This window comes from Bos mutus, chromosome 10 (genome assembly GCF_027580195.1).
Source record: "Bos mutus isolate GX-2022 chromosome 10, NWIPB_WYAK_1.1, whole genome shotgun sequence".
NCBI classification, from domain to species: Eukaryota; Metazoa; Chordata; class Mammalia; order Artiodactyla; family Bovidae; genus Bos; species Bos mutus.
In genome coordinates, this window is record NC_091626.1 from 81,344,318 (window position 1) to 81,371,996 (window position 27,679).

Below are 27,679 nucleotides of genomic sequence, written 5' to 3' on the forward strand. Positions count from 1 at the left end.
TTTTTTTTGTGTGTGTGTGGACCATTTTTAAAGTCTTTATTGAATTTGTTACAATATTGCTTCTGTTTTATGTTTTTTGGTCACCAGGCATCTGGGATCTTAGATCCCCAGATTGAACATGCATTCCCTGCATTGGAGGGAGAAATCTTAACCACTGAACTGCCAGGAAAGTCCTTTGCTGAGTTTTTTAAAAAGGAAATTAAATGATCAGGTTTGTCTTGAGAAAGATGAAACTGTTGGCAACATTTCCCACTTCAGAAATAGCAGAAGAACATGTCAGCATAAGGGCAGAGTATAAATTTTACACTCGGGAGAACTGGGTTCAAATCCCAGCTCTAATACAGCTGGAATTGTAGCATAAATTAGCCCTGCTTGTCTCTGTACCTCTGTATGAGGATTAGTTCATTAATCCTCATAATAATCCTACAAGGTAGGTAGTAATATTACCTCCATTTTACAGATGGAGACACTGAATCTCAGAGAGCTAAGAAACTCTCCCACAGTCTTAGAGCAGAATAACAGTTAAAATTTCAAACAATAGCTCTGTTAATTACAAGCTTATAAACTTGGGACAATACTACTATTATGATCACTATCATTAAATTAATAATAGATAAGCAAAAATAACATCTATTCTTGACTCCAAGATGGCAGAGTAGAAGGACATGCGCTCACCTTCTCCTGCGAGAACTCCACAACTTGCTGCTGAACAACCACTGACAGGAGGATGTTGGATCCCACCAAAAAAAAGATACCCCACATCCAAGGGCAAAGGAGAAGCCCCAGCAAGAAGGTAGGAGGGGGAAAATTGCATTTAGAATCAAACCCCATACCTGCCAGAGATGCTCGGAGGGCTCAAACAAACCTTGTGCACACCAGGACCCAGAGACCCCACAGAGACTGAACCAGAACTGTGTTTGAGTGTCTCCTGTGGAGGTACAGGTCAGCAGTGGACTGCTGCAGGGGCAGGAGCTCTGAGTGCAGTAGATCTGGGTATGGCATAAGCCCTCTTGGGGGAGGTTGCCATTAACCCCCTCCATAGAGCTACCAGAACTTACACAGGACTGGGGAAACAGACTCTTGGAGGGCACAAACAAAAGCTTGTGCACATGAGGACCCAGGAGAAAGGAGTAGAGACCCCACAAGAGACTGACCCCAACTTGCCCATGAGTGTCCAGGAGTCTCCGGGGGAGGTGTGGGTTGGCAGCGGCCTGCTGCAGGGTTGGGGGCAGTGAATGCAGCAGTGCATGCATGGGGCCTCTTGAAGGAGGTCGCCAAAATCATCATTACCTCCACCATAGTTTGGCAGAGGTCACACAACAGGGAGGGAACACAGCCTCCTCCATCAACAGAAAATTGGATTAAAGATTTACTGAGCATGCCCCACCCATCAGAACAGACCTAGTTTCCTCCACAGTCAGTCTCTGCCATCAGGAAGCTTCCATAAGCCTCTTATCCTTCTCCACCAGAGGACAGACAGAACAAAAACGACAATCACAGAAAACTAACCAATCTGATCATATGGACCACAGCCTTGTCTAATTCAATGAAACTATGAGCCATGCTGTGTAGGGCCACCCAAGATGGATGGGTCATGGTGGAGAGTTCTGACAAAATGTGGTCCACAGGAGAAGGGAATGGCAAACCACTTCAGTATTCTTGCCTTGAGAACCCCATGAACGGCATGAAAAGGCAAAAAGATGGGACACTGAAAGATGAACTCCCCACATCAATAGGTGCCCAATATGCTACTGGAGATCAGTGGAGAAATAACTCCAGAAAAAATGAAGAGACAGAGCCAAAGCAAAACAACACCCAGTTGTGGATGTGACTGGTTATGGAAGTAAACTCCAAAGCTGTAAAGAGCAATTGCATAGGAACCTGGAATGTTAGGTCCATGAATTAAGGCAAATTGGAAGTGGTCAAACAGGAGATGGCAAGAGTGAACATAGACATTTTAGGAATGAGTAAACAAAAATGGACTGGAATGGGTGAATTTAACTCAGATGACCATTATATCTACTACTGTGGGCAAGAATCCCTTAGAGAAATGGAGTAGCCATCATAGTCAACAAAAGAGTCCAAAATACAGTACTTGGATGCAATCTCAAAAATGACAGAATGATCTCCATTCATTTCCAAGGCAAACCATTCAATATCACAGTAATCCAAGTCTATGTTCCAATCAGTAATGCTAAAGAAGCTGAACATGAATGGTTCTATGAAGACCTACAAAACCTAGAACTAACACCCAAAGAGATATCCTTTTCATTATGGGGGACTGGAATGCAAAAGTGGGAAGTCAAGGAACAGGCAAATTTGGCCTTGAAGTACAAAACAAAACAGGGCAGAGGCTAATAGTTTTGCCAAGAGAACACACTGGTCATAGCAAACACCCTCTTCCAACAACACAAGAGACAACTATACGTGGACATCACCAGATGGTCAATACTGAAATCAGGCTGATTATATTCTTTGCACCCAAAGATAGAGAAGCTCTATACAGTCAGCAAAAACAAGACCAGGAGCTGACTGTGGCTCAGATCCTGAACTCCTTATTGCTGAATTCAGATTAAAATTGAAAAATGTAGGGAAAACCACTAGACCATTCAGGTACGACCTAAATCAAATCCCTTATGATTATACAATAGAAGTGACAAATAGATTTAAGGGATTATATCTGACAGAATGCCTGAAGAACTATGGACGGAGGTTCATGACATTGTACAGGAGGCGGAGATCAAGACCATCCTCAAGACAAAGAAATGCAAAAAGGCAAAATGGTTGTCTTAGGAGGCCTTACAAATAGCTGAGAAAAGAAAAGATGCAAAAGGCGAAGGAGAAAAGCAAAGATATGCCCATTTGAATGTAGAGTCCAAAGAATAGCAAGGAGAGATAAGAAAGCCTTCCTCAGTGATCAACGCAAAGAAATAGAAGGAAACAATAGAATGGGAAAGACTAGAGATCTCTTCAAGAAACTTAGAGATACCAAGGGAACATTTCATGCAAAGATGGGCTTGATAAAGGACAGAAATGGTATGGATCTAACAGAAGCAGAAAATATTAACAAGAGGTGGCAAGAATACACCAAAGAACTATACAAAAAAGATCTTCATGAGCCAGATAACCACGATGGTGTGATCATTCACCTAGAGCCAGACATCCAGAATGAGAAGTCAAGTGGGCTTTAGGAAGCATCACTATGAACAAAGGTAGTGGAGGTGATGGAATTCCAGTTGAGCTACTTCAAATCCTAAAAGATGATGCTATGAAAGTGCTGCACTAAAAATGAGAGCAAATTTGGAAGACTCAGCAGTGGCCATAGGACTGAAAAATGTCAGTTTTCATTGCAATCCCAAAGAATGCTCAAACTATTGCACAACTGCACTCATCTCACACACTAGCAAAGTAATGCTCAAAATTCTCCAAGCCAGGCTTCAACAGTACGTGAATTGTGAACTTCCAGATGTTCAAGCTGGATTTAGAAAAGGCAGAGGAACCAGAGATCAAATTGCCAACATCCGCTGGATCATCAAAAAAGCAAGAGAGTTACAGAAAAACATCTACTTCTGCTTTATTGACTACACCAAAGCCTTTGACTGTGTGGATCAAAACAAATTAGAAAAGTCTTAAAGAGATGGGAATACCATACCTGACCTGCCTCTTGAGAAATCTGTATGCAGGTCAAGAAGCAAGTTAGAACTGGATATGGGAAACTGGAGCCTATTATACAGAGTGAAGTAAGCCAGAAGGAAAAATACCAATACAGTATACTAACGCATATATATGGAATTTAGAAAGATGATAACAATAACCCTGTGTATGAGATAGCAAAAGAGACACTGATGTATGGAACAGTCTTATGGACTCTGTGGGAGAGGGAGAGGGTGGGAAGATTTGGGAGAATGGCATTGAAACATGTAAAATATCATGTATGAAATGAGATGCCAGTCCAGGTTCAATGCACGATACTGGATGCTTGGGGCTAGTGCACTGGGACGACCCAGAGGGATGGTATGGGGAGGGAGGAGGGAGGAGGGTTCAGGATGGGGAGCACATGTATACCTGTGATGGATTCATTTTGATATTTGGCAAAACTAATACAATTATGTAAAGTTTAAAAATAAAATAAAGTTTAAAAAAAAATTAAAAAAAGGAACTGGATATGGAACAACAGACTGGTTCCAAATCAGGAAAGGAGTACGTCAAGGCTGTATATTGTCACCCTGCTTATTTAACTTATATGCAGAGTGCATCATGCAAAATGCCAGGCTAGATGAAGCACAAGGTGGAATCAAGATTGCCAAGAGAAATATCAATAACCTCAGATACACAGATAACACCACCCTTACGGCAGACAGCGAAGAACTAAAGAGCCTCTTGATGAAAATGAAGAGGAGAGTGAAAAAGTTGGCTTAAAACTCAACATTCAGAAAACGAAGATCATGGCATCTGGTCCCATCACTTCATGGCAAATAGATGGGGAAACAGTGTAAACAGTGACAGACTTTATTTTGGGGGGCTCCAAAATCACTCCAGATGGGGACTGCAGCCTTGCAATTAAATGATGCTTGCTCCTTGGAAGAAAAGCTATGAGCTATCTAGACAGCATATTAAAAAGCAGAGACATTACTTTGCCAACAAAGGTCCATCTATTCAACGCTATGGTTTTTCCAGTAGTCATATATGGATGTGAGAGTTGGACTATAAAGAAAGCTGAGTGCTGAAGAATTGATGCTTTTGAACTGTGGTGTTGGAGAAGACTCTTGAGAGTCCCTTGGACTGCAAGGAGATCCAACCAGTCCATCCTAAAGAAAATCAGTCTTGAATATTCATTGGAAGGACTGACATTGAAGCTGAAACTCCAATATTGGGCCACCTGACGCGAAGAACTGACTCTTTGGAAAAGACCCTGATGCTGGGAAAGACTGAAGGCAGAGAAGGGGGCAACAGAGGATGAGATGGTTAGATGGCATCACCGACTCGATGGACATGAGTTTGAGTAAGTTCTGGGAATTGATTATGGACAGGGAAGCCTGGTGTGCTGCAGTCCATGAGGTCGCAGAGTTGGAAACAACTGAGCGACCGAATTGATTTTTAAAATGTGAAAAAAATTAGAGAAAGCAACATTTCAACTATAGGAAAAAAAACTACTGCCACAGTCAAGCAAGAAATGCAGAATTACTGAACTAAGACAATATGAATAGAAAGAAAATAAAGACATGTTAAAGAGATATGATCAACACAGTAGCCATATGACAGACTGGAAATTAGAAACAAAGAATTAGAAGTGACTTCCCAAGTTTCTGGCCTGGATAATTGAATACATGGCGATGTCAGCTGCTCACATAGAGACAACAGGTGGCTGCTAGAGACAATGAGTTCTACGTTAGATATGTTGGATTTTAAACGTCTGTGGCACATATTGCCTAGTAATCTGATGTAAATTGATCACTAGTTCTAAGGAAAGAGATCTGGAAATACAGATTTAGGAAAATTAGTAGTTTAGTAAGTGAACAACACATGGGTATGAGCGAAATGGTTCAATGAAAATCTTTTGAGGGTGGTGAGCAGCAGGCCATTAAGTAGAACTCTTAAGGCCAGCATCATTTAAAGAGAAGATGAGAAGAAGTGTCCCTAGTAGGTCTCAATAAGATTTTGACTTCACCAGGGCTATGCTCATCGTATCCACAGATAGAAACAGTTTGTGCTTTGGCACTTACCTGGATTCACCATGTTAACAGTTACCTTCTCAGATTCAACACTCTGGGTTTTTTTCCCTCCAGTTCTTCCCCTAATCACTGTAATTAGGCCTCTTTTCCTCCCCTGTAGAAACTAGTTATTCATCTTCAACTTCTGCTCTACTCTTGGAGTATCCTCCTCCAAGTCCTACATGCTGGTTTGTACTCTGCCAACCTGCTAAGCTGGAACTGCACAAGATCTTTTTTATATAATAAACATATTATTACATTTGTTGTTCAGTTGCCCAGTAATGTCCAAATCTCTGCGACCCAGTGGACTGCAGCACTCCAGGCCTTCCTGTCCCTCACCATCTCCCGAAGTTTACCCAAGTTCATGTTCATTGCATCGGAGATGCCACCCAACCATCTCATTCTCTGACGCCCTCTTCTTCTACCTCAATCTTTCCCAACATCAGAAATTTCTCGAGTCAGCTTTTCGCATCAGGTGACCAAAATACTGGCGCTTCAGTTTCAGCATCAGTCCTTCCAGTGAGTATTCAGGGTTTATTACTACATAAAACTTACATAAAATATTGTTACATAAGACTTTGCATAAAGTCTAATTTATATATTAAATCCTTTGTCCCATAACTCATAAAGGTTCTGCTCCCCTGACTGAACCATAACTGATACATTCCATCCTCCTATTTCCTAATTCTGACCTCCATACCCCTCATTTTCTGATAAAGAATAGCACAATTTCCACTCTCTCTCTGAATGGCTAGAGACCTACTGGAACTACAAGAAGACAATTACCAGAACAGGAGCCCTGTTTCAAAGGCTCTTCAAGCCAAAAGAATAGTTTCAAAATCATTATTATTCTGATACAAGGTGTTAACACCCTCTATATTAATCTTATTTGCCTAACCCACCATCTGTCCAGTCAGCCAGCCATTTGTTAATGAGTCAGGCAATGTCTAACACTCAGAGATGTATATAGTAATGTCTAGAACTTAAAGGTAAGTGTAAGTTAGTGGCTTTCCTTTTAAAAGTTCAAATCATATAATCAAGAAATCATAATACAATAAAACGTGCCATATAATTATAGACTGTACAAAGTGCTATATTGTTTCCTAAACATACCTCCCTAAAATTTCTTAATACATTTTCTTCAGTCTTGGATGCTCTCTTTTACATTTTACATCAAATTTATAAGTAGCTAACAAGTATTTTATTAAAAGATGCTTAACATCACAAATAAAGGAATGCAAATTTAAAACAATGAAATGTCATGTTGCCTGCTGAATATAAAAACTATATCCCAGCTCATGAATAGGCACTCTTAGGAGAAAAAAGGATATTATGAAGATAAAAATAAAAACTAACAAAACAGAAAAAATATACAAAAAATGGCAATAAACAAAGTCAAGTTCTTTGAAGACCTGTAAGAGACAAAAGGCTGAAGGAGAAATAAGTTACAAATAAACAATACCAGTAGAGAAAAGGGAAACAAAATGACAGATCCATGGAGAATAAACAAATAGGGAACATATCACAAATATTTAGAAGAGTAGATTTGGAAACTTAAATAAAATAAACTACTAAAAAATATATCAAGACTAAATCAAGAGAAAGTTTGAATAATTCAAAAAACATTAAAAAATTTAAATCAGAAGTTAATCTTTCCATGAAGAAAATGCCAGGTGCTGATGTCTTTACAGGCAAATTCTACAAAGAAAAAGACAAACTGATTTTATATAAACTTCTCACATATAGGAGAAATATACTCTTTACTCATTACATGAGGCTAGTGTAACTTTCATACCAAAACTAGACTAGAACAGATTAAGAAACAGTGTACTTATAAACTAATAGCACTTGAGACCCTAAATATTACCCATGTGAATCCAGCAATGTTAAAAAAAAAAAACAAAAAAAACATATCATTACCAACTAAGGTTTGTACCAAGAAGGCAAGTTTGGTTTGTTAATCAAAAGCAGAGAACGCTAATCCACCACACTAAGGGATTAAAAGAAAAAAAATCATCTGCTATCTCAATAAATGCAGAAAAAGCATTAGATAAAATATAATCTGGCATGCTGCAGTCCATGGGGTTGCAGTCAGACACAACTTAGCAACCAAACAACAGTAATAAAAATATAATACTTTTTCATGATAAAAACTCAAATAGGCTTGAAATCTCAGATCAAGTGTATGTAAAAACCATATAACAAACATTTAACATTGAAATTCTGAAAACATTCCCGTTAAGTATAAGACTGCTTGTAATCATCACTTGTATTCAACATACTAGATCCTAACTACTGCAGAAAACGGAACAAAAGGTAAAGGGACTGAAAAGGAAGACACAAAACAGTTGTTATTTATAGGAAAACCCAAGGAATCAACAAATTATTAGAATGAGAGAGTTCTAAAAAAGTCACAGCCACAAAATATATATATATATATATAATATATATATAAAATAGTCAATTGTATATCTCAAGTACAGTTAGAAAATGTCATTTTATAAATTATACCATTTATAATAGCATAAAAAACTATGAAGTATCTAGGAAAAAAATTCTAATAAAAGATATACAGGGCTTTCCCAGAGAAAGTATACAATTATATTGAAAGACACTGAAGAAGACTTAAATAAATAAAGAAAATCATGGAAAAGCAGATTCAGTGTTATAAACATGTTTATTCTTCCTAAATTGATCTATAAATTCAATGCAATCCAAGCAAAATCCCAGAGGAATTTTTCATGAAAATTTAGATACTAAAATATAAATGGGCTCACTGGTTACGGACAACATGGCTCACTGTTACTCTGATTGGATACTGACTTTTCATAAAACTTTAACACAATATGGTACTGGTATAGAAATAAAGAAATAGATCAGAAAAGATCAGAAAGAGAAAGCTCAGAAACAGACCTACATACTATATATGAAAATTTAAGACAGACTGGGCTTTAAAGATCAGTGGTAAAAGGTGCTGGACCAATCAATTACTCATTGGGAAAAAAATTATATATTTACATCACAACATAAGGAAAGGTCCTAATAAAAGAAAGGGACAAAATGTTAAAAATTCATAAAAACAATAGAGAGGAAATGTTTTGATGACTTCAGGATAGGGAAGGACTTATTAAAACACAAATAGCATTAATCATAAAAGAAAATATTGATAAATTCAATAATGCTGAAATTAAGAATTCTGTTCAACAAAAGATCCAATATAGAGTTGAAAAAAAAAAAAAAGCTAAAAATTCTTAGATGTTTGCAGCACATAAAATGACCAAAGATCAGTACAGGAGATAAGTAAATCCTACAAATCCATTTGAAATCCAATGCACAAGTGGGCAAAGACACAAATAGGCATTTTACCATGAAAAAGTATATGAAAGGATGCTCAAAGCCATTAATAGAGAGAGAAATGCACATTAAGGCCACAGGAAAATATTCAAATTTCCTATATTTGTGAACCCTAAAACATAATGAGGGAACCAAACAGAAATGGGGATGCAGAAGACTCATTAAGAAGACTCATCCACTGACAGCAGAGATAAACTGGTATAACCACTTTTAAAACATTTGATATTTCTCAAAAAAGCTGAGTGTATGTAACTCCATGACCCAGCAATTCTACCCTTGTGCCAGTACTCTGAAACAATGGTTCTCACATATTGGTATGCATCACAACTCTTTGAGAACCATTGCTATAAAAGAAATTCTTATTCTTACTCATCAGGACACATAAAGAATACTAATAATGTACTGCCTTAATAGCAAAAAAAAAAAAAAGAAATCCAATATTCTTTAACAATAGAATGAATGCATTGTGGCATAATCAAACAATGAGATATTTATCTGTAAAAACAAGATGAGATCATAAGTGGACATTTCTAATTACTCTTTAAACTATACATGTATATTTTGTATACTCAACTGTACATATATTTTGTCATTACATCTTTTAAGTTCCACTTCTGTCACCTACTGGCCATCTTTCTATTGTCTGGCCCAACACAGATATGTCACCTTGTCTCAGGACCTGAATAAAAGGGGTAGTTATTGGACCTCCTCTCTTCCCAGATGGCTCAGCAGGTAAAGAATACACCTGCAATGCAATGCATGAGATCCAGGAGACACAGGTTCGACCCTTGGGTCCGGAAGATCCCCTGGAGAAGGAAATGGAAACCCACTCCAGTGTTCTTGCCTGGAAGATACCACAGACAGAGGAGCAGAGTGGCTACAGTCCATGGGATCGCAGAGGAGTCAGACACAACTTAGCAACTAAACAACAATTGGATCTCCTCTACTGACTTTAACATACACATCTTACCACCCTCCTCCTTCCCAATCGTTCAACCATTTGTCAAGATATTTTACATTCCCTTAAGTTCCTGATCACTGTTTCATGACTATATACCTCACAATCAACAATCAAAACCAGATACAAGGCTCCACATGCAGTCTGCCAGACAATATATTAAAAACTCTCCCTGGCTAGCAGAGAATGTACACTATATTCTCATTGGTATAACCTTAAAAAAAAGTGTTTTGCAACTATATCATACTAGTTACTTCTACTGACTTTATCTTATCTATTAAAATTCTGAGTAATTTTTCGTACATGATGTCGAAGATATACCTTAGAAAATTGCCCTTTTTAGACCAAAAGAATGGACTTCAATTTTTATTTTAGATTCAGCCCTTATAAGTTCTTAAGATAGACTGACGTTTATTCTATCATCCATTCTCTAAAGACTTCTCCATATTTTACATTCTTCATAAACTGAATGGGTCATCAATGATATTCAAGGAGCAAGGACAAAGACCTGAGGCACAGCACTAGAAGTCTTCCAAATTAATCTGTATCCATTAATGAACTCTCTGGATGTAACCATTCAGCTGGTTAATAATCCTCCCTCCTATTTCCCTATTTTCCTGCAAGAATATTAAGCAACACTATTATAAAATATATCACTAGAGCCTAAAGGAACTGAGTATCTAACTCTGACTTGTCTTTCAGCCTAATGCCACTGTTAGAACAGTACTGCTGTCATGTTGGACATGATAAGGACCACTCCTGAGGATGACAGAAAAGGGAAACGGAAGAAAGTTGGTTCACAGTGACTTCATGGAACTGCCATTCCTGCCCCGAGCTGCCTATTGCCAGATTTCTTTTAACTGAAAGAAAAATAAACTATTTTGAATAAAGAAAAAAGTGGGGGAGGGGTATTGCGCCAATGGATTGAAGAGGGGTATTGCGCCAATGGATTGAAGTGATCCTAAAACCAAGAATTCAAGCCTGGAGAGAATGAAACAAGCCAAACTACACAGTTTTTTTTTTTCCAAACAAATTTAATTTTGTTCCAGCCCCAAAGAAGGGGAAGAACCTAAATTTTAAAATAAAAATAAAATAAAAATTGCTTAAAAACTAAGTCATTAAAAAATTAAGCCCCCTCCCTTAGCAATAAATACAGAAATGATATATACACATGAGGCTCAGGAAGGAGGCAAGAAGGGGAACCTTGGGGACTCTATCCTGCGACAAGGTCCCAACCCTTCTACCAATTCCACACTCTTTGCCAAAACACAGAAGAGCAAGCAAAGAGGCAGGAGAGATATCCCATGAACATGTGTGGCCCCAGAGAGAGCTGAAACGTAATACAAGACACAAGTGTCTTACAGGGCAAAGGAAGGAAAGTTGTCATCTAAAACATCCCCCCAATTCCAGTTGCGTAACTAGAAGTGGCTGATGGAGCTGCCGAGTGCCCTTGAGCTTATCTCCTTGCCTCCACTCTCTCTTCAGCATGCAATCCAAGGAGGGTCATTCACACTGTGGCCTCGATGCCACCGTGGCAGCAGCCTGGCTGCTGGAGCCCTGAGGCTTCCCATTCACCACCAGCAGGAGAGGTGTCTCCACACGAACACTGGAAAAGGAATAGTCCTGGAAAAGACAAATATACAGAAACTAACTACAGATCCTAGGATGGAAGAAACTCCTGCACAGGGATATACCATATTGACTTTCTTCCCCTCCTTTCTACCTTCTTCAGTAGATACACCCCTTACCTCCATCTCACATTAAACAAACCTGAGCTTACATAGGGAATGCAATTTTCCCAAAGTTTTCAATCTTCACAAGGAATATCTGGGGCAGGTAGACTGCCAGTACTGTTATTACAAGAAAGGGACAAGTGGATGTATGTACATATATAACTGATAACACTTTGCTGTACACCCAAAACTAACAAAACATTGTAAATCAACTATACTCCAATAAAAATTTAAAAAAAAAAGGGGGACAATTCTCTAATTCAAAAAGGACAGGATCCTGGCAATGCCCAACAAAAAGAGTCCCACTGGCTCTACAAAATCTGCCCTTCCCGCAGTGTTTATCAATAATTATAACTAAATACACACAGTGGGCAATCCAGAGCCAATGGAAAGTCTGAGGAACTCTTAGATCAAGTGTTTGTTAGGCTATAAATTAATCTGCCAAATATAGATTGACTTCTCCTTTTTTATAAGGAGGAATTAACAGAAGGTAGATTTTAAACATTCTCCTAATAACAGAAGATATCAGCTCACTTTATCAGTTCAAATGTACTTTGAGTTGTAAACATGTTGCTAAAAATTCTTTATCCAAAATATACTGTTCCACTTGGAATGTAAAGGAGGTTCTTTTTAAGTCAAAGTAAAGAGATTCTCATAAAACAATTTTTTGAAACATCCTAACAGGAACATGAGTAAGTGACCCCCCCAAAAAAAATTTATAAAGGATTATAGTCAATAAACATATTAATATAATTTTCAACCTCACCAATAATCAAGAAACCAAAGCCAAAGAATACTGATACTATCCTTTTCACAAAAAATCAGCAAATAGTTCAAAGATTTCTACAGAGAATTGCAAAGAAATACAACTACATTCACTGTTGGTATTAACTGGTAGAACCTTCCAAAAACTAGTTTGGCAGTATATATCAAAAGTCATAGACTGCATAAGCTTTGAAACTAAGATTTTACCTTAGAAACTCACTTTATTTCTTTAGTCAATTAATTAAACTTATGTAATAATCATGGATATGGGCAGATAAAAATATTTACTACGGTACTTTTAGAATTAAAAAAAAAAAAACTCTAAATAATCTAGATCTGGGATCAGCAAATTTTTTTGTAAAAAGTCAAAAAGTAAATATTTTAGGCTTTGTGGGTCATATGGTCTCTGTCCCAAAACCGTTCAACATTGACACTATAGTGTAAAAGCAGCCACATGCATGCCCAGTCATGTCTGACTCTGTGACCCCATGGACTGTAGCCCACCAGGCTCCTCTGTCCATGGGATTTCCCGCAAGAATACTGGAGTGGGTTGCCATGCCCTCCTCAAGGGACTCTTCCAAACTCAGGGATCAAACTGAAACTCCTCCACCTCCTGCATTGGCAGGCAGGTTCTTTACCACTGAGCCACTTGGGAAAACCCCAAAGTAGCCACAGATAACAGTAAACAAATGAGCATACTTTGTTTTAAAAGAATTTAATTACAAACACACTGAAATTTTAATTTCCTGTAATTTTCACATACCATAAATTATTATTCTTTCCGTTGTTTTTATTTAAACATATAGAAACCATTTTGGGCTCACAAGTCATATAGAAACAGGCAATGAGCCAGATTTGGTCAATCAGTCATAACTTGCTGACCCTAGATCTAAATGGTTTGAAAAAGTGGTTAAACACCTGCTCTGAGGATTAAATGAGCCAGTGCAGGCAGTAAAACTCTAAACACAGTGTCTAGAGTCAGTTAAGTGTTCAGTAAATTTTTACTATCCTCATCATCAGCTCCTCTGTCTTAACTCAAAGCAAAGTTGTAGAATATGGAAAACCAAAGGAAATGTTCACAAACATCTGCATATAATATGCCACTCATAATTTAAAATATACATACAATGTGTGTATATTTTTATGAAAAGAAGAGACTATAGGTTTACATACCAAACTGTTAACAGCAATAGCATGTGAATGAGAGTATTTCAGTCTATTCTTAAAATTTTATTTTTATTGAAATAATTGGCATTTAACATTATATAAGTTGAAGGTATACAATACAATGTGTTAATTTGATATATTTATATACTGCAATGTGATTACCACCACTGTATTAGCTAACACTTCTATCACATCTCATAATTACCATTTCTTTTTTATGGTGGGAACAATTAAGATCTAGTCTCTTGGCAACTTTGAAGTTTATAATTCCATATTGTTGTCTATAATCACTATGCTGTGCATTAGGTCTCCAGGACTTATTTATCTACTGGTTGCAAGTTTGTATCCTTAAACAAAACCTCCCCAATTTCACCATCTACTGTTTTCACACGTTCAGTTTTTTTAGATTCCACATGTGATATCATATGTATTTTTCTTTGCTCTATTCAGTCCATTTTTTAAATTCTCTTTGTTTACCAGCAGTTTTTAATAAAGAAAAACCAAAAAAATAATAATAATCTAGCTTTTAGTAAAAAATAATTATATATGTGTGTGTAGATATAGGATATCATACAACACATACACACATATATATGCATTACCTTACATATATATTTTTTATAAGAGGTAAACTTGGTCCCACTTTGAGAGCCTATGAGCTGAGAAAGAATCCTAGCCATCACTTACCTTTCCCTTGTGCTGAATTCGGTGAAGACGAAGGTTAGGCTCAGGGATGGCTACAGAGTCCCCGATGAGTACTCCCCAGCTCTGCACCATATTATACACCATAACTGCATAGCAAGGTCCATCTGAATCTACCAGGCCAAATGTACTGCCAGGTTAAGATGGGTTAAGAGAGACAAGGGGAAAAAAAAAGAAGTGAGCAGCAAAGAAAATCAGAAACAGTGATTTTAATAATACCAGCAAAATAAACAATGCTTTCATAGTTACTTCCTTAGAAATCCTATGGCAGGTAACATCATTCACTGTGTACGCCTGAGGGCTCATTTGTCTTAGATATGTATCTTTAAAAAACGTCCGTAAGACTCATCAATCTCTCACTTTCCCAAGAACCTGGGAAACGTGCACACTGAAGCCTTCAACAAATATTAATAATGAATTAGCTCAAAATGTTATAGCAGAACAGTATTCCTGCTCTACCAATTTAACTGTCACAATATCAAACTCTCTAACCATCACTGTCAATTTACTTAATTCCACAAACTTTCACTGATTACCTATCAGGTGTCAGCCACTGTGCTTAGCAGTACGACATCAATCCAGCTATGAGTGACTTTATTAGTCTAGTGGATGTCCGAAAATTAAACCATCACTTACAATACAACTGCAAAAGGTTCCAGAATAGCTCTTTCCTTGTGCTGAATTCAGTGAAGCCAAAGGTTGGGCTGTGGGGGCCCAGAGGAGAATGTCTAAATCAATGGAAAGCCAGGAAGGCTTCCGTTTAGATGAGACCCTCAAACTGAATCTTAAGAAATGAAAAACTACTTGGGTTAAAACAGGAAAATTAATCCTCAGTGGAAATAAAAACCTCTACAGGGAAGGGAATAGGGCTTGATAAGAAACGGACATGAGAAAACTTCCTGAGGTGGTGGTATTGTTCTCTATAGGCATCTGGGTTATATGAGAATTTCCATTTGTCAAAACTTAGGAATGTACACTAAGATTTTCACATTTCATTGTATGTAAATTTTACATAAAAAAGAAGAAAACTATAAACAAATACTGAACTCTAGTTAATGACTGCATGCTGAATACATACTAATGTCTGTAATTACTTTGAAATGCACCAAAAATAAGAGATCAACAAATGAATAAGGGAATAGACAGATATGTGATAAACTAAGTATAATAAAATATGAATAGTAGAATATAAGTACACAAATATTCACTGTAAAATTCTTTCAATTTTGCTGTATGTTTGAAAATTTTATAATAGAATTTTGGGGGGAAAAATGTAATCTATATCAAGAAGCAGCAAAAAGATTATCCAGGTACAATAACTGTGTGTAAAGACACAGAGGCATGAAAATAGCTGTTCTGAAACCTACAAAATAATCCTAAGGTTGGAATAAAATGTACAAGAGGAAAAATGACGGAAGACAGTAGACAGGGAAAAAATCATTAAGGGTTTTGTGTATTAAACTAAGGAGTTAAAACTTCATCCCAAAAGTTACATAATCAGTAAGAGATTTTAAATAAGAAACAGCAATGGTCAAATCTGTATCTGGGGCAAATTTCTTCACACTGTGGAATACTGGAGGAAAAACAGGGAATAAGGAGACTTGTCTGGAGAAGTGCTGGGGCTGAATTAAATTAGTAGACACAAAGAAGTAGGGACTAAAAGGTATATCTATTGATCTTGGCGAATGCTTCAAGGCAAGAGAAGGGAGAAGTTAGAACTTAGATGTCTTAAGTGACTGACTAGAGGTGATACCATTGATTGACAAAGAATTCAGGGAGGTGAAGCAAATTGACAGAGAAAGATGACATAAGTAATTTTGAACATAATGAGTTAGAGATTTTATCAAAGCCCAGAGGCAGCTGAATATAGGAATCCAAAACTTGGAATTGAGGCTTGGGCTGGAGCTAGACCTGTGAGCATAGAGGAGGCAGCCAAAGCCTTGGGTTTACATGACATCACCAAAAGAGATGACCTACAAATGAGACGGTGAGGCATCAGTGCTCACGCCCACTTGGCACACTCGAACTCACAGCAGACACTGCAATCAAGCACAGCATCCTCTCCTGGTGAAAAAGCCTCAGAATCCTCTAAACAGTTAAGTCATGCAGCCACTGCCAAGTGATCAAAGGTGGCGTCTATTTGCCATCCTGTACCCACTCCAGTGTTGTTGCCTGGAGAATCCCAGGGACTGGGGAGCCTGGTGGGCTGCCGTCTATGGGGTCGCACAGAGTCGGACACGACTGAAGTTACTTAGCAGCAGAGAAAGGAAAGAAACAAAAACAGAGTCTACCTCGAACTTAACATTTAGAAATTAGGCAGAAAAAGAGAAACCAAAGAGTAGCAAAATATTTGTTCCGGGGCCCCTAAACCTACCTTTGTTTATACTTTTTCCTCATTCCTCTTAACTCTAAGGTCTGCTCTAGTAACTAAACTTTTCTCAACTATCTTCCTGTTCTTCAATTCTTCAAACACATACACCACGAAAATGCCATGGAGGAAAATCAGGTATACAGTAGGAACTGTATTTTAGTTTGATTGAAGCAGAAGGAATTTGAAAGGCAATAGTAACAGAGAAGTCAGAATGCTGTGGAGCCATGTAATAGAAGCTACTGGATCAAACACTGGTGATTCCAGAAACAAAAAAGTTACAGCAGAAAACAGAAAAAGGAAACCAGTCAATCAGGGATTGGGAATTGAGCAAAGGACCAAGGAATGATGGCACTGACTGAACCCTCATTTTTCAAAAGTTAAAATTTTCTAAATGAATATTCTTAACTCATTTCCTCTGCTCAGCTATAAGAACCGTTCACTTAGATGTGTTACATTTTTTTTAACTCCCTACAACACATATAGCAGATGCTCAATGAATATTTGTTGAATAACATCTGAGAGAATCTCTCCAACAGTCCTTAAACTCAAACTCAAAGCTCACCTTCCAGAACTGCTTAGGCATACCTAAGTCCAAACAGGATTTAGAATTCTTTCTCCTTCTATTTCTATGATCATGAAAACACAAAGAGGTAGGAGAATTTTAAGGTTTCCATCTTATAAAAAGATTTCCTATCTTATAAAAAAAATGTAGCTGTCAAATTTCAGCTTCAGATGTAAGAGTCGACAGAACACCAAACTCAGGGAAAAACTGGGTGGTAACAGAATCTACAGAGAGACTGTCAGACATTACTTAGACAATACAATGTCTCTTGGGACAGTCACAGAAGGGAAAGAGAACTCACTGATCTCTGACCACTAACAATTATCTTCAAGTTTCAGAGAAAGGCCAGGAAATGAGAGCAACTAGTTTAAAAGGATGAAAAAGAGAAAAGGCGAGAGAAACTCACAAGGGGACTTTCTCCTCCGTGGTAAGGCTGAACACCACCTTTCCCAGGACCACAGCTCCACTATTTACACCAGGCTGCAGAGCACTCAGGGGCTTGCGCTCCAGAGTCACCTTCTGCCCCGAGGCTGACTGATAGCGCCCATCACCACAAGGGCCCAGGTGGGCTGGGCGCAAGTTTCCCAGCATGCTCTGTAACTTTTTGGTCTTCACCTTTCCCTGCAAAGGAAAAGGAAACAGGTAAGAAGCTGGAAACTAATCACTCTCCTTGAGAGTCCAGTCCTCCCCACCACCTACCCACTTCTGCAGGGTCAGTACTACCGAGGCCTACTATTTTATTGACCGTATAAAAGTAGGATTCAGTCTTCAGACATCTTTACCTTGCTCTCAAGGAAGCTGGTTAATCTAGTCAGGAAATCCAGGAGCTGTTGCTCTCGTTGCCAGGGCTCTGGCCAGGCAGGGTCCAGTGCTGCAGCCCGAGAGAAGCCCTCCAGGGCCTCACCATAATTCTCCTCATATTTATGTAACTGCACAAGAAGTAACAAACCCTCCCAATTAAAGTATGTTTAACACAAACTATGCAGAAGTGGGCTAGCACAGTGGGCTAGGAATCTTGAGAAATAAACTGTTCTCCTGTTCCCAACTGTTTTCCTACTCTACAAACATTCCTAGTTTTTTTCCTGTTCTACAAATAAACTGCATGAAGAGCTGGTTAATACCTTATATCCTTTTTTCCTGGCCAAGGTGATCACAACCTCAAAGGTGAAATCATTTCAAAGAAGCTAACTTCCAAACTCTAAAACAGTTAAGTTGCATATATTGGGTGATTCTATTTTTATTTTTATAATGAACATTTTAAGAAAGTCTTGTAAACTGTGCCCCCCATCCTCTACTCACCCTCCCACCAACTCAGCCCCCTTTCCTTTCCCTCCAGATACTTTAGTCAAACTAAGCAAGTTTTTCCCAGAAATAATTTAGCTTTCCTCTAGCAGTGAGTACCCAACTTTGTCCCTACGAATACTGTTATCCTCACAGGCTAAGACCTAGATAGCTTATGTATTTGACTTTCAGATGACCACTCCCCAGTATAAATGATAATTTCTTTTTATTTTTACCGTTGCCCTGTTCAGATGAAGATCAGGATTGCTGGAAGCTGTCCTGTCAACTTTCTCCTATAGTGGAATAAGAAGACCATCAGTGGCTCTTGTCTCAGTCTTAAGGACGGCCATACACAACATGTCCTAAACCTTGTCTCCTTGGAAAAATTTAAGTTTCTGCTTGTCAAATTGTTTCCTATACCCACACTATAATACAGTAAATGCTTGTGTAGAACATATTACACAGTCCCTGAAACCTCAAGGATGTAAGGGCTTTGTATGTGCATGGAACTTTAAAACAGATTATAATTTACCCACGTAATAGTATAAAGATAGAAGTAATATGTGACTAATATCTGATAAAAAACTTTAATTAATAGATGCTAATACAAATGAAGAAAATCTAGAAAACAAATGATGCTGATTAACACATTTCCTCTGCCTATGAGTCCAGCTTCAGACACAAATGGAATCACGTTGCTACATCTAAACCCCCTTAAAACACACAAAGAAAGCCAAATTCTGATTTGCTAATTTAAATAGATAGCCAGAAACCACGCAGCAGTATAGACAAACGTATCTGCAGCTATCTTCGTGGCTATGATTACTTTATTTTTTTTAATTCTATTCACTGCCGGGCACACTGCAAAAGCACAAACAATAGGAATTAAAACTATTTAAATGACTGGTTCAAATATGTTTAAAAAAATGCAGGTCTGATGAAGAAATTAAGAGTTAAAAGCAATTATTTAGCAGAAGCCAAATATAAAATTTTAAAGGAGTACATCACATTATACCTTAAAATGTAAGCAGTTACCAGATTAAGAAATCAGAGTAAAACAAAATACTTCTGCCTAGAAAGTTCCCTGATTGAGTAAAACCAAACCTGCTGACTACACAGGTTGGGTTGAGTTAAATGCCACTGTTAAGGCTACAGTGAGAAGCACAGTGTGTGAGGAAGTCGTCTCTGTCATTTTTTAAAAAGCCATCTTATTACTGCATGTTCCTCTGTCACGGGTGCGAGTCCTACCGGGTGAGCTGCAGTCATCAGCACAGAGCAACAGAAGAGCACAGTACACACATCCGTCCCCACGGCTTCTGGGCACGGCTGCACCAGAGTGCACCAGGGTAAAGCCAAACAAACAGTATGAGAAGTGTACTTTTTAAGAAACTAACTTATTTGAGTTAGATATTTTTGAAATACAAAAATTGGTTGTGTATTTTAAAGCTATAATTCTTGGAGACATTCTGTGATTAAAAATTTGACTATGCTTATTAAAAATGGTTATCTATGTTTCAGAATTCAGTTTTGTGAAAAATAAAGTTTCTGTGGGATGGTAAAAAAAAAGAAAGAAAAAAGAACAGTCCCTAAACTGCAAACATGAATATAAGGTAGCTATATTCCTTATTCTGCCACTCAGAGCAAAATAAATAAGTTAAAAAGTGAGTCTCTATGTTAAGAGAAAACAAAAGCAGGTGAATACGAAGTCTAAATAAAAAGTACTCAGGACGCCAATGTAAACTTTGTTAACAATGAGCAGTCATGCACTCAAAGCCTGAAGGAAACCGCCCTACAAGTGGATATTAATATAAACAGCCTGAAAACCTAAGGCAAAGCATAAGCTCCAGTGAATTAATCCCTAGGATATAATGTAGAATGGACTCCCTGCTATTTTCTATTTTAGCCTATGGGAAATCCAGATTCATACTATTTAATGGTTAACCTGGGGATACTGCTTAATTTATACTTAAGTAGCAGAGTTTTAATTTTTTTTAATGTGTATATATATATTAATAAACATTATTTTTAACATATACATTTTCCCCATTCAAAAAGATGAACATATTGGGATGGGCTCTGTGATCTGGTTGCACATGCCTACATAAGAACTCTAGACAGCTCAAACAGCTACCTCGCACTGAGGCACGTACTGCAAGCGATGGCTAATACTCAAGTTATAGGAAGAAATACCTCACCTCTGCAGGACTGGCTCCACAAAACCATACCCATCAGATGCCAGCAAACAGTCCCCATGCTGCTCGCTAAAACGCCACAAAGAAGACTGAACAACATTTTTGCTCCTGTTGCTGCCTCTACATATCCAGCCTGGGTGAACATAAATACTTACTGCTTGGGCATAAGCACTGAGGGCTTGCTGGGAGATCTTAGGGTTCTGGCCAGTATTGAAGTAAAGAGAAAGGTAGGCATTCCCCAGAATATCTAAAAGAGAAACACAGGTTTCTGGTTATGCATGTAAGGAGCTTAAAGTCACCACTCCATCCTAACAAGTAAAAAGCTGAACAGACTAAAAGATCCACAACTCCTCTGCTGCTAAGTAGCTTCAGTCGTGTCCGACTCTGTGAGACCCCATAGACGGCAGCCCACCAGGCTCCCCCGTTCCCGGGATTCTCCAGGCAAGAACACTGGAGTGGGCTGCCATTTCCTTCTCCAACTCCTCTTGGGTGCATAATAAAGGAGACAACAGGGGTAAACCACTGCTCCAAAATTAGACAGACAGAGCTGAATACAGGGAGTTATCACTTAGCAGAAACTCAGGAGCTACCACAGCAACAGTGCTGGGGTAGGAAAACCTAAACTGAAATTGATGAATTCTGGAGCCTCACCGTAGACAAACCTGGGAGTTAAAAACTCCAGGGGTACCAGTCATAAGGGACCCCCAACAATATTGTAAGATTTCCCTCCAAGAATTCAACCAGATTCCCATAGCAAATATCGAAGAATACCCTCATACTTCTAGCAGAGGGAGGGGACAAAGAAACTTTTTTGAAATATGCCAAAGCACACCATTCTTGTTTTTGTTGTTTGCGTGGGGTTTTTTGGCCACACTACATGGCTTGAGGGATCCCAATTCCCCAACTAGGGACTGAACCTGGGCTACAGCAGTAAAAACCTGGGATCCTAACCACTAGGCCACCAGGGAACTCCTGAACACTCCATTCTTAACAAGTACCCCCAGGAGAAACTAGTTAACCAGAGCTTAACCTGCTAAGGTATTATCAGAAGGTAACTGACCTAAGGAAGGGAAATAACCAACTCCAGCTAACTCTAGCCTTCCATATGCAAGAAGGGAAATATCCAACTCCAACCAACTCTAGCCATCCTGTGCCTCCTAAGTTGGGGTGGAAGGGCAGAGGAAAAAACTGAGAAACACGGTGATGGATCATCTCAGAGCCCAAGAGCTAAGTATAACTATTTTGGTCACCCTCAAAAGTCTATATGAAAGGCCCCACATCTGAAACAAACCAGTGAGGACACTATACTCAGGGTATACCCAAAATTCCTCTGGGATAAAGAGGCAAACACGAACCCAAAGGAAACAGGAGACTGCACAAAAGCCCCGCTTTGCTTATAGGGAAACATAAGCCTCCTCTCTTCAATGAAAAGGTCCAAGAGGTACTAGAATAGTGGTTCATCAAAATACCTTCTGGGCTCCTTCAAAGCAAAGATGCCCTGGCTTCACACTTAAGAGTCAGACTCAACAGATGGGCTCCAGATGATCCTGGTGTGCAGCCACAGTTGAGAACCACTGCTCTAGAAACCTGCTGGAGATCTTTTGAAAGCACTCACACCAGGAGCGGCCATCAAGGATGTCCATCTGCACAGCCAACTTAGCCTGTCGGACACTGTCCATGACGTGGCGAGAATGTTCATCTCCGGAGTCAGTCCGCAGCTGGCGAAGCACCATTGACAGGTTTTGAAGGGAGACTTTGTTCTTGCACTGCAAATGGAGAAGCCATATACTTAACCTGCATGGTTCTATTTCTCCTTTGCAGATCTATTTTATTCCAGGCTTCTAATTTTTCATCTTAATTCTTACTGCCATCTGTATCTAAGACGCCCATCTACAAGGATCAACTTGGTTACTTTTCTACACTTCTCATCTACCTCTGAACCTGGTCCCATCATCTTCTTCCTCATCCAAGTCTGCTCCCCTATCCTTTCTCCCCTCTTCTGATTCTGTTCTCCTAGTTCCCATGCAGTTCTACTCTGGTATTCATGGCCTAGGGAAACTCACAAAACCAGAGAAATCCCATCCTCCCCATCTGTGTTTTCTGAGGGTACAGTGGGCAGCTCACATGGGTGAGAGCTCCTGAGAAGCAGGTGTGGGCAGCTGCAACATCCCCTTTCTTCCAGTACACCTCACCCAGCTGGTTCCAGGCTTCTACCAGCTTGGGCTCCAGCTTCACAGCCTTAGACAGAAGCTCCTCAGCCTTGGGGCTATAGTCAGGAGTCACATTCAGTGCTTTCCCAGTCAGCATCAGAACCTGTGCATTGCCCTGGACAGAACCTAGGAGGAAGGGAAAAGATAAAGGAAATCCAGACAGTTTTACAGGTGAGACCAGGGTACAGAATCACCCTATGCCAGTTCTAGCAATCAAATAATTAAGGAAAATCTTCATGAACAAATAATTTATTGAAAACCTACCACATGCAGACTATTATGTTAGAAAACAAGGTAACAAAGAAAGCATTATCCCTACCTTTGAGGGGCTTACAATCTAGTGGAGAGGACAATGTCTGTCCATGGAAAATTAAAACACAATGAAAAAGAGCATACGACATACACCCAATGAATGGACTTTACAAAGTGAAAAGGAGAAAAGAGAAGACATTCCAGGAAGAAAAATGAAGTAAACAAAGACAAAGAAGCAGAAAGGAGAAATACATGTGGCATGTCCATGGGAGGATAGATGGTTCAACCTGAATGAAACAAAAGGCTCCTCTGTGAGTAGGTAGTCAGAGATAAGGGTAGGGGGGGAAAAGTCAGACAATGAAGACTTGAATAACAAAGGACTGGTTTAGACCTCAACCAGTCAAGAGTAGGAATCTTTGAAGATACTTGAGCAAAGAGGCAGACAAGAGATGAGATTAAATTCATGAAGCAATTATTTAGAAAGATTATGGCCATGGTCGTTATTTAAGTAGATTTGAAAGTAAAAGAAATTAAGAGGCAGAAAGGTCAGTTAAGAAGATTACTGAAACAGTAATCAAGCAATAAGTATGGTCTTTTTCATTTCACAGCATTTGGAAATGGAGTTTAGGGAACGGAAAGGCTGCCATCCTACACAGACACCCTTAGAAGAAATGTTCTGTTGTACTAACTTGTAGCAACCACAAACAGGATACCAAAGAGTCTACAGAGACAGCAAAGCTCCATCACATTTCAATAAGGAACAGCGGGTTGTGTGTTCTTTTGGGACTCATACCCACTACTTCCTCCATCTGCTGCAGGGTCTTCTCCATCTCTTCCCGCACATCTTGTTGCTTCCTCCCAGCATCGTCCACACTATGTGTCTCGAAATAGCACTCTCGAAATGAATACAGCTGATCCACCAGTTCCTAGGAATATAAGAATGAGACCATTATAAGAATAGTCTCCGTTAAGTGGAGAGGATACCAGACAAGTAAACTTTGAGACTGGCTAGCCATACCAACTTTTGGCCTGGAAATGCTGATCCTCTACCTCACCCAGGAATGACACAAGAGGCAGGTTGCAGATAGGGAAGGAAAGTTGTTCAGCCCACTCTCACACTGTCCCAAGTCAACCTGTACCATGATTGACAGTCTCTCCTCTTAGACCCAGCAGAGCTTCCAACATGATTAAGCACTTCATATACCTTAGTCAGGAGAGAGGAAATGCTTTGCACCTTGAGATAAAACAAAGTTAATAAGATCATCCCATCTAGTACTGGTCCCTAAAGTATAAAATTTTGAAATTTACCCTTAAAACTGGACTTCCTAACAATAAAAATCCCTTACTTCTGATTTTTCCTATGCCGATATCTGAAAATATGTGACATTTGTGAGTATGACAAACATGGGAGAGCCATTCTCTATGACAAACAGGCCAATTTAAGCTTGATAAATTTTGTATTTTTGCAGTTTTGTTTCTTTAGATATTTGTGGGTTTTGTTTGTTGTTTTTGTCAAGTCATCCTTTGGCTTGCTTGCATTCTTTCCAAGTAAATGTTCTCCTTCCTCTTTAAATATCTCTGTTTGAGTCTTCCTGGGACATCAATCAAAGCTTTTCCATTATCTATTCTTTCCTAAAACAAAACAGCAGTAGAAAGGTATAATCCAATCCCACCAAGTCTTACCAACTACCTCTGCCTCACACCCCAAATCCATCCACCAGTCTCCATGTCACTATGAGTACCCTCAACTAAATCAGCATCATTACTTGCCTGAACTATTTCAACAGCTTCTTAACAGGTCGTTCTGCTTCTACTCTTTCCCATTCTCCTCACTATAGCTGGATGGCCTTACAAAAATGTAGGTCATGTCACAAACACTCAGATAGTTTCCCACTGCAGACAGAATAAAATTCAGGTCCTTATTATGACCTAGAAGACTGTGAGATCTGACCTCCCACCATTCATCCTGCCACAAATTTCACTTCTTATCACTCTCCTACACTATTCAAGCCACACTGGCTTTCATCCAGGTCCTCAAATCCACTCTCAATCCTGCCTACACACATGCTGTTCCCTCTGCCTGGACATTCTTTCTCCAGACCTTTGCGTGGCTCATTCCTCTTCATTATTTAGGTCTCAGTTCAAACACCAATTTCTCAGAGAGGCTTTCCCTGACTACCCAAACTAAAGTAACTCCTTCCTCCTCCACCCTACTGTTAAATCACACTCCTACTTTTCTTCACAGTACTTATTTGAAGTTAAAATTCTACCCAGAATGATGAAATTAGATTATCTCCTTCTGTAACAGTGCTTTTCAAGTTTTATTGTATTATTTCCAGGACCCAGCCCACAGAGATTCTGATGTTAGTGGTTTTAGCAGAACTCAAAATTCTGCATTTTAACAAGCACCCTGCATGACTTTAATAAAAATGACCTGTAAAATACACTTTGAGAAAAATCCTTAATATATTCCTTCTAATCTAAAATGTCTATGACAATGAAATAAAGTTTACCACCATTCCCATGAATAGCAACATCACCATTCTTTTCCTCTCTCTACTCCATTCTCCCATTCCATCCTTGCACCTTCCCCACCCACCCCCAAGATACCCCAGTATCCTCTACTTCGCTGCTTAGGGCATCTACCACAAATAAGAGCAGGAAAAGACAGATCTCAGCAAATATTACAACCCATTTCCTTTCATCATGCAGTCAGCAATAGCCACATATTAAGAATTACAGAGAAGGTCTTGGAGAAGGCAGTGGTACCCCACTCCATCACTCTTGCCTGGAAAATCCCATGGACGGAGGAGCCTGGTGGGCTGCCGTCTATGGGGTCGCACAGAGTCGGACATGACTGAAGCGACTTAGCAGCAGAGAAGGTCTTATTGTTTGCTTCTATTTGTAATAGAAAACATACAAGAAATTGTTTGGCTTTGTTGGTTTGTTTTGCTACAGTGAACATTTTTAGTAACTTTTGTCCTGGCAAAAATCAATATATATATGTTGTTAAAATTCAAATAGGTACATGTAAAATAAGCAGAGTAAAAAATTCCTCATGACCATCCCAATAACCCCAGAGATAACCATGGCTTAGTTTACCTTTTCAGGTTTTTTCTATACATATACAAACATACATACACAATGTTTGTAATACAGTGCTAGATTTGAGAATCTCTGATTTCAGACAGTCACACTAGGGAAAAGAACTACATCCAAGACAACTGGATGTGAGGTAAAGCTCACACTCTAAAAAGTGTTATTAGTCTAATCTACTAAAGAAACAAAGAAATCTCATCAATGTTTAAACTTTTGCTGTAGAAGCCTTTAAGAAAGTTACAAACCTGTCATAAGTCCAACATTTACATTTTAGGCTGCCTTAGAATACAAAAAACTCAGTTTCTGAGATTTAAGAAAAATCTTGGATTATTAAAAGAAAAGAGTCAAGCAATTAATTAGCTCCTATCTACCAAGTACAAGACTGTCCCAGTTACTACAGTCAACTGTGAACTGAGTGCAGTCTGGAGCCTTCTGCATTAGACCCCAAACTGGAATTGTGGAGTACACAAAAAAATCAAAACTGTTAAATTCTAAGGAGAGTAACCAGAATTCACGCGGTGCAAGCCATTACTGTGATTGTTGCCAATTTGAAAGCATGAAAGTACTGAAGAAATGGTCTTATCAAAACTACAAGCAATAGGTAATAGCGCCTGCAGATCTGCCAAACACACGTGTATACTATTTGTTATGGGTGAATGAGGGGAGGGGGGAATACAACCTCGCAACAATGTACAGGAATAAAGTTAGGAGCAATAAATCGTCTTCCCTACAGAACTGAAATTGACTGCAGTCGGGTCAGCACCACGGGATCCCAACAAACTGGCTGCGCCTGTCGCTTGGCCCCGGGGGGCTCCTCTAGCCCGTGGCGGCTGCACCTTCGGGAGTTGTTATAGTAACCACGGGGACACAAGTAGCGTCGGGTATGTGTCAAGAAATTCGCAGGCAGTGCATAAACTGGGCTCTCTACTTCTTCCCAAGTAACAAAAGCAGATATGTATTTTAATCTATGACCCCCACCTGCAATTTCTGCAAGACCTCCTTGACTTCTTCCTCTTCAACAGCCATCATTTCCCAGCTTCTCCGCCCCCAACTTAAAACCATAGAGACGCATACCCGTCCCCACGATAGAGCCACAGCGGCATCTAGAGCTCTGGAGGCTTACGGCACCTGAGTGAAAGCTGGTTTTCTAGGAAGCGCGCCGCTCCAAACTTAACTATGCTAAGTGGATTTCCCTGGTGGCGCTCAGACGGTAAAGAATCCGCCTGCAATGCCTATAGCCCAGAGGAAATGGTCTGCAATCACTTTCAAATTCATAAATTTGTCTTTTCCAAATCCTGCAAACAAAATGTTCTCAGATTAAG

At 39.1% G+C, this 27,679-nt stretch overlaps 1 protein-coding gene across 1 annotated transcript; it reads right to left on the bottom strand.

The window, feature by feature from the left end:
• Window positions 1-8,369: 8,369 nt before the first annotated feature.
• TTC5 (tetratricopeptide repeat domain 5) lies at window positions 8,370-27,410 on the bottom strand. Its single transcript, XM_005901886.3, has 10 exons — window positions 27,336-27,410; window positions 24,052-24,184; window positions 22,921-23,132; window positions 22,412-22,562; window positions 20,952-21,043; window positions 18,841-18,897; window positions 18,106-18,252; window positions 17,730-17,944; window positions 14,376-14,520; window positions 8,370-11,646 (listed from the first exon to the last, which is right to left on the bottom strand). The coding sequence occupies exons 1-10, from the start codon at window positions 27,384-27,386 to the stop codon at window positions 11,527-11,529; spliced, it is 1,323 nt and encodes a 440-aa protein (XP_005901948.2). The 5' UTR covers window positions 27,387-27,410; the 3' UTR covers window positions 8,370-11,526.
• Between the last annotated feature and the right edge of the window lie 269 nt (window positions 27,411-27,679).

Excerpts from the sequence above, each read along its gene's own strand:
- TTC5 (XM_005901886.3), bottom strand. The coding sequence starts at position 27,386 with ATGATGGCTGTTGAAGAGGAAGAAGTCAAGGAGGTCTTGCAGAAATTG. Across the intron at positions 23,133-24,051 it reads GCAGATGGAGGAAGTAGTGG|GTTCTGTCCAGGGCAATGCA; the intron begins GTATGAGTCCCA and ends CCTTCCTCCTAG. Across the intron at positions 11,647-14,375 it reads GAATTCAGCACAAGGGAAAG|GACTATTCCTTTTCCAGTGT; the intron begins GTAAGTGATGGC and ends TGTCTTTTCCAG.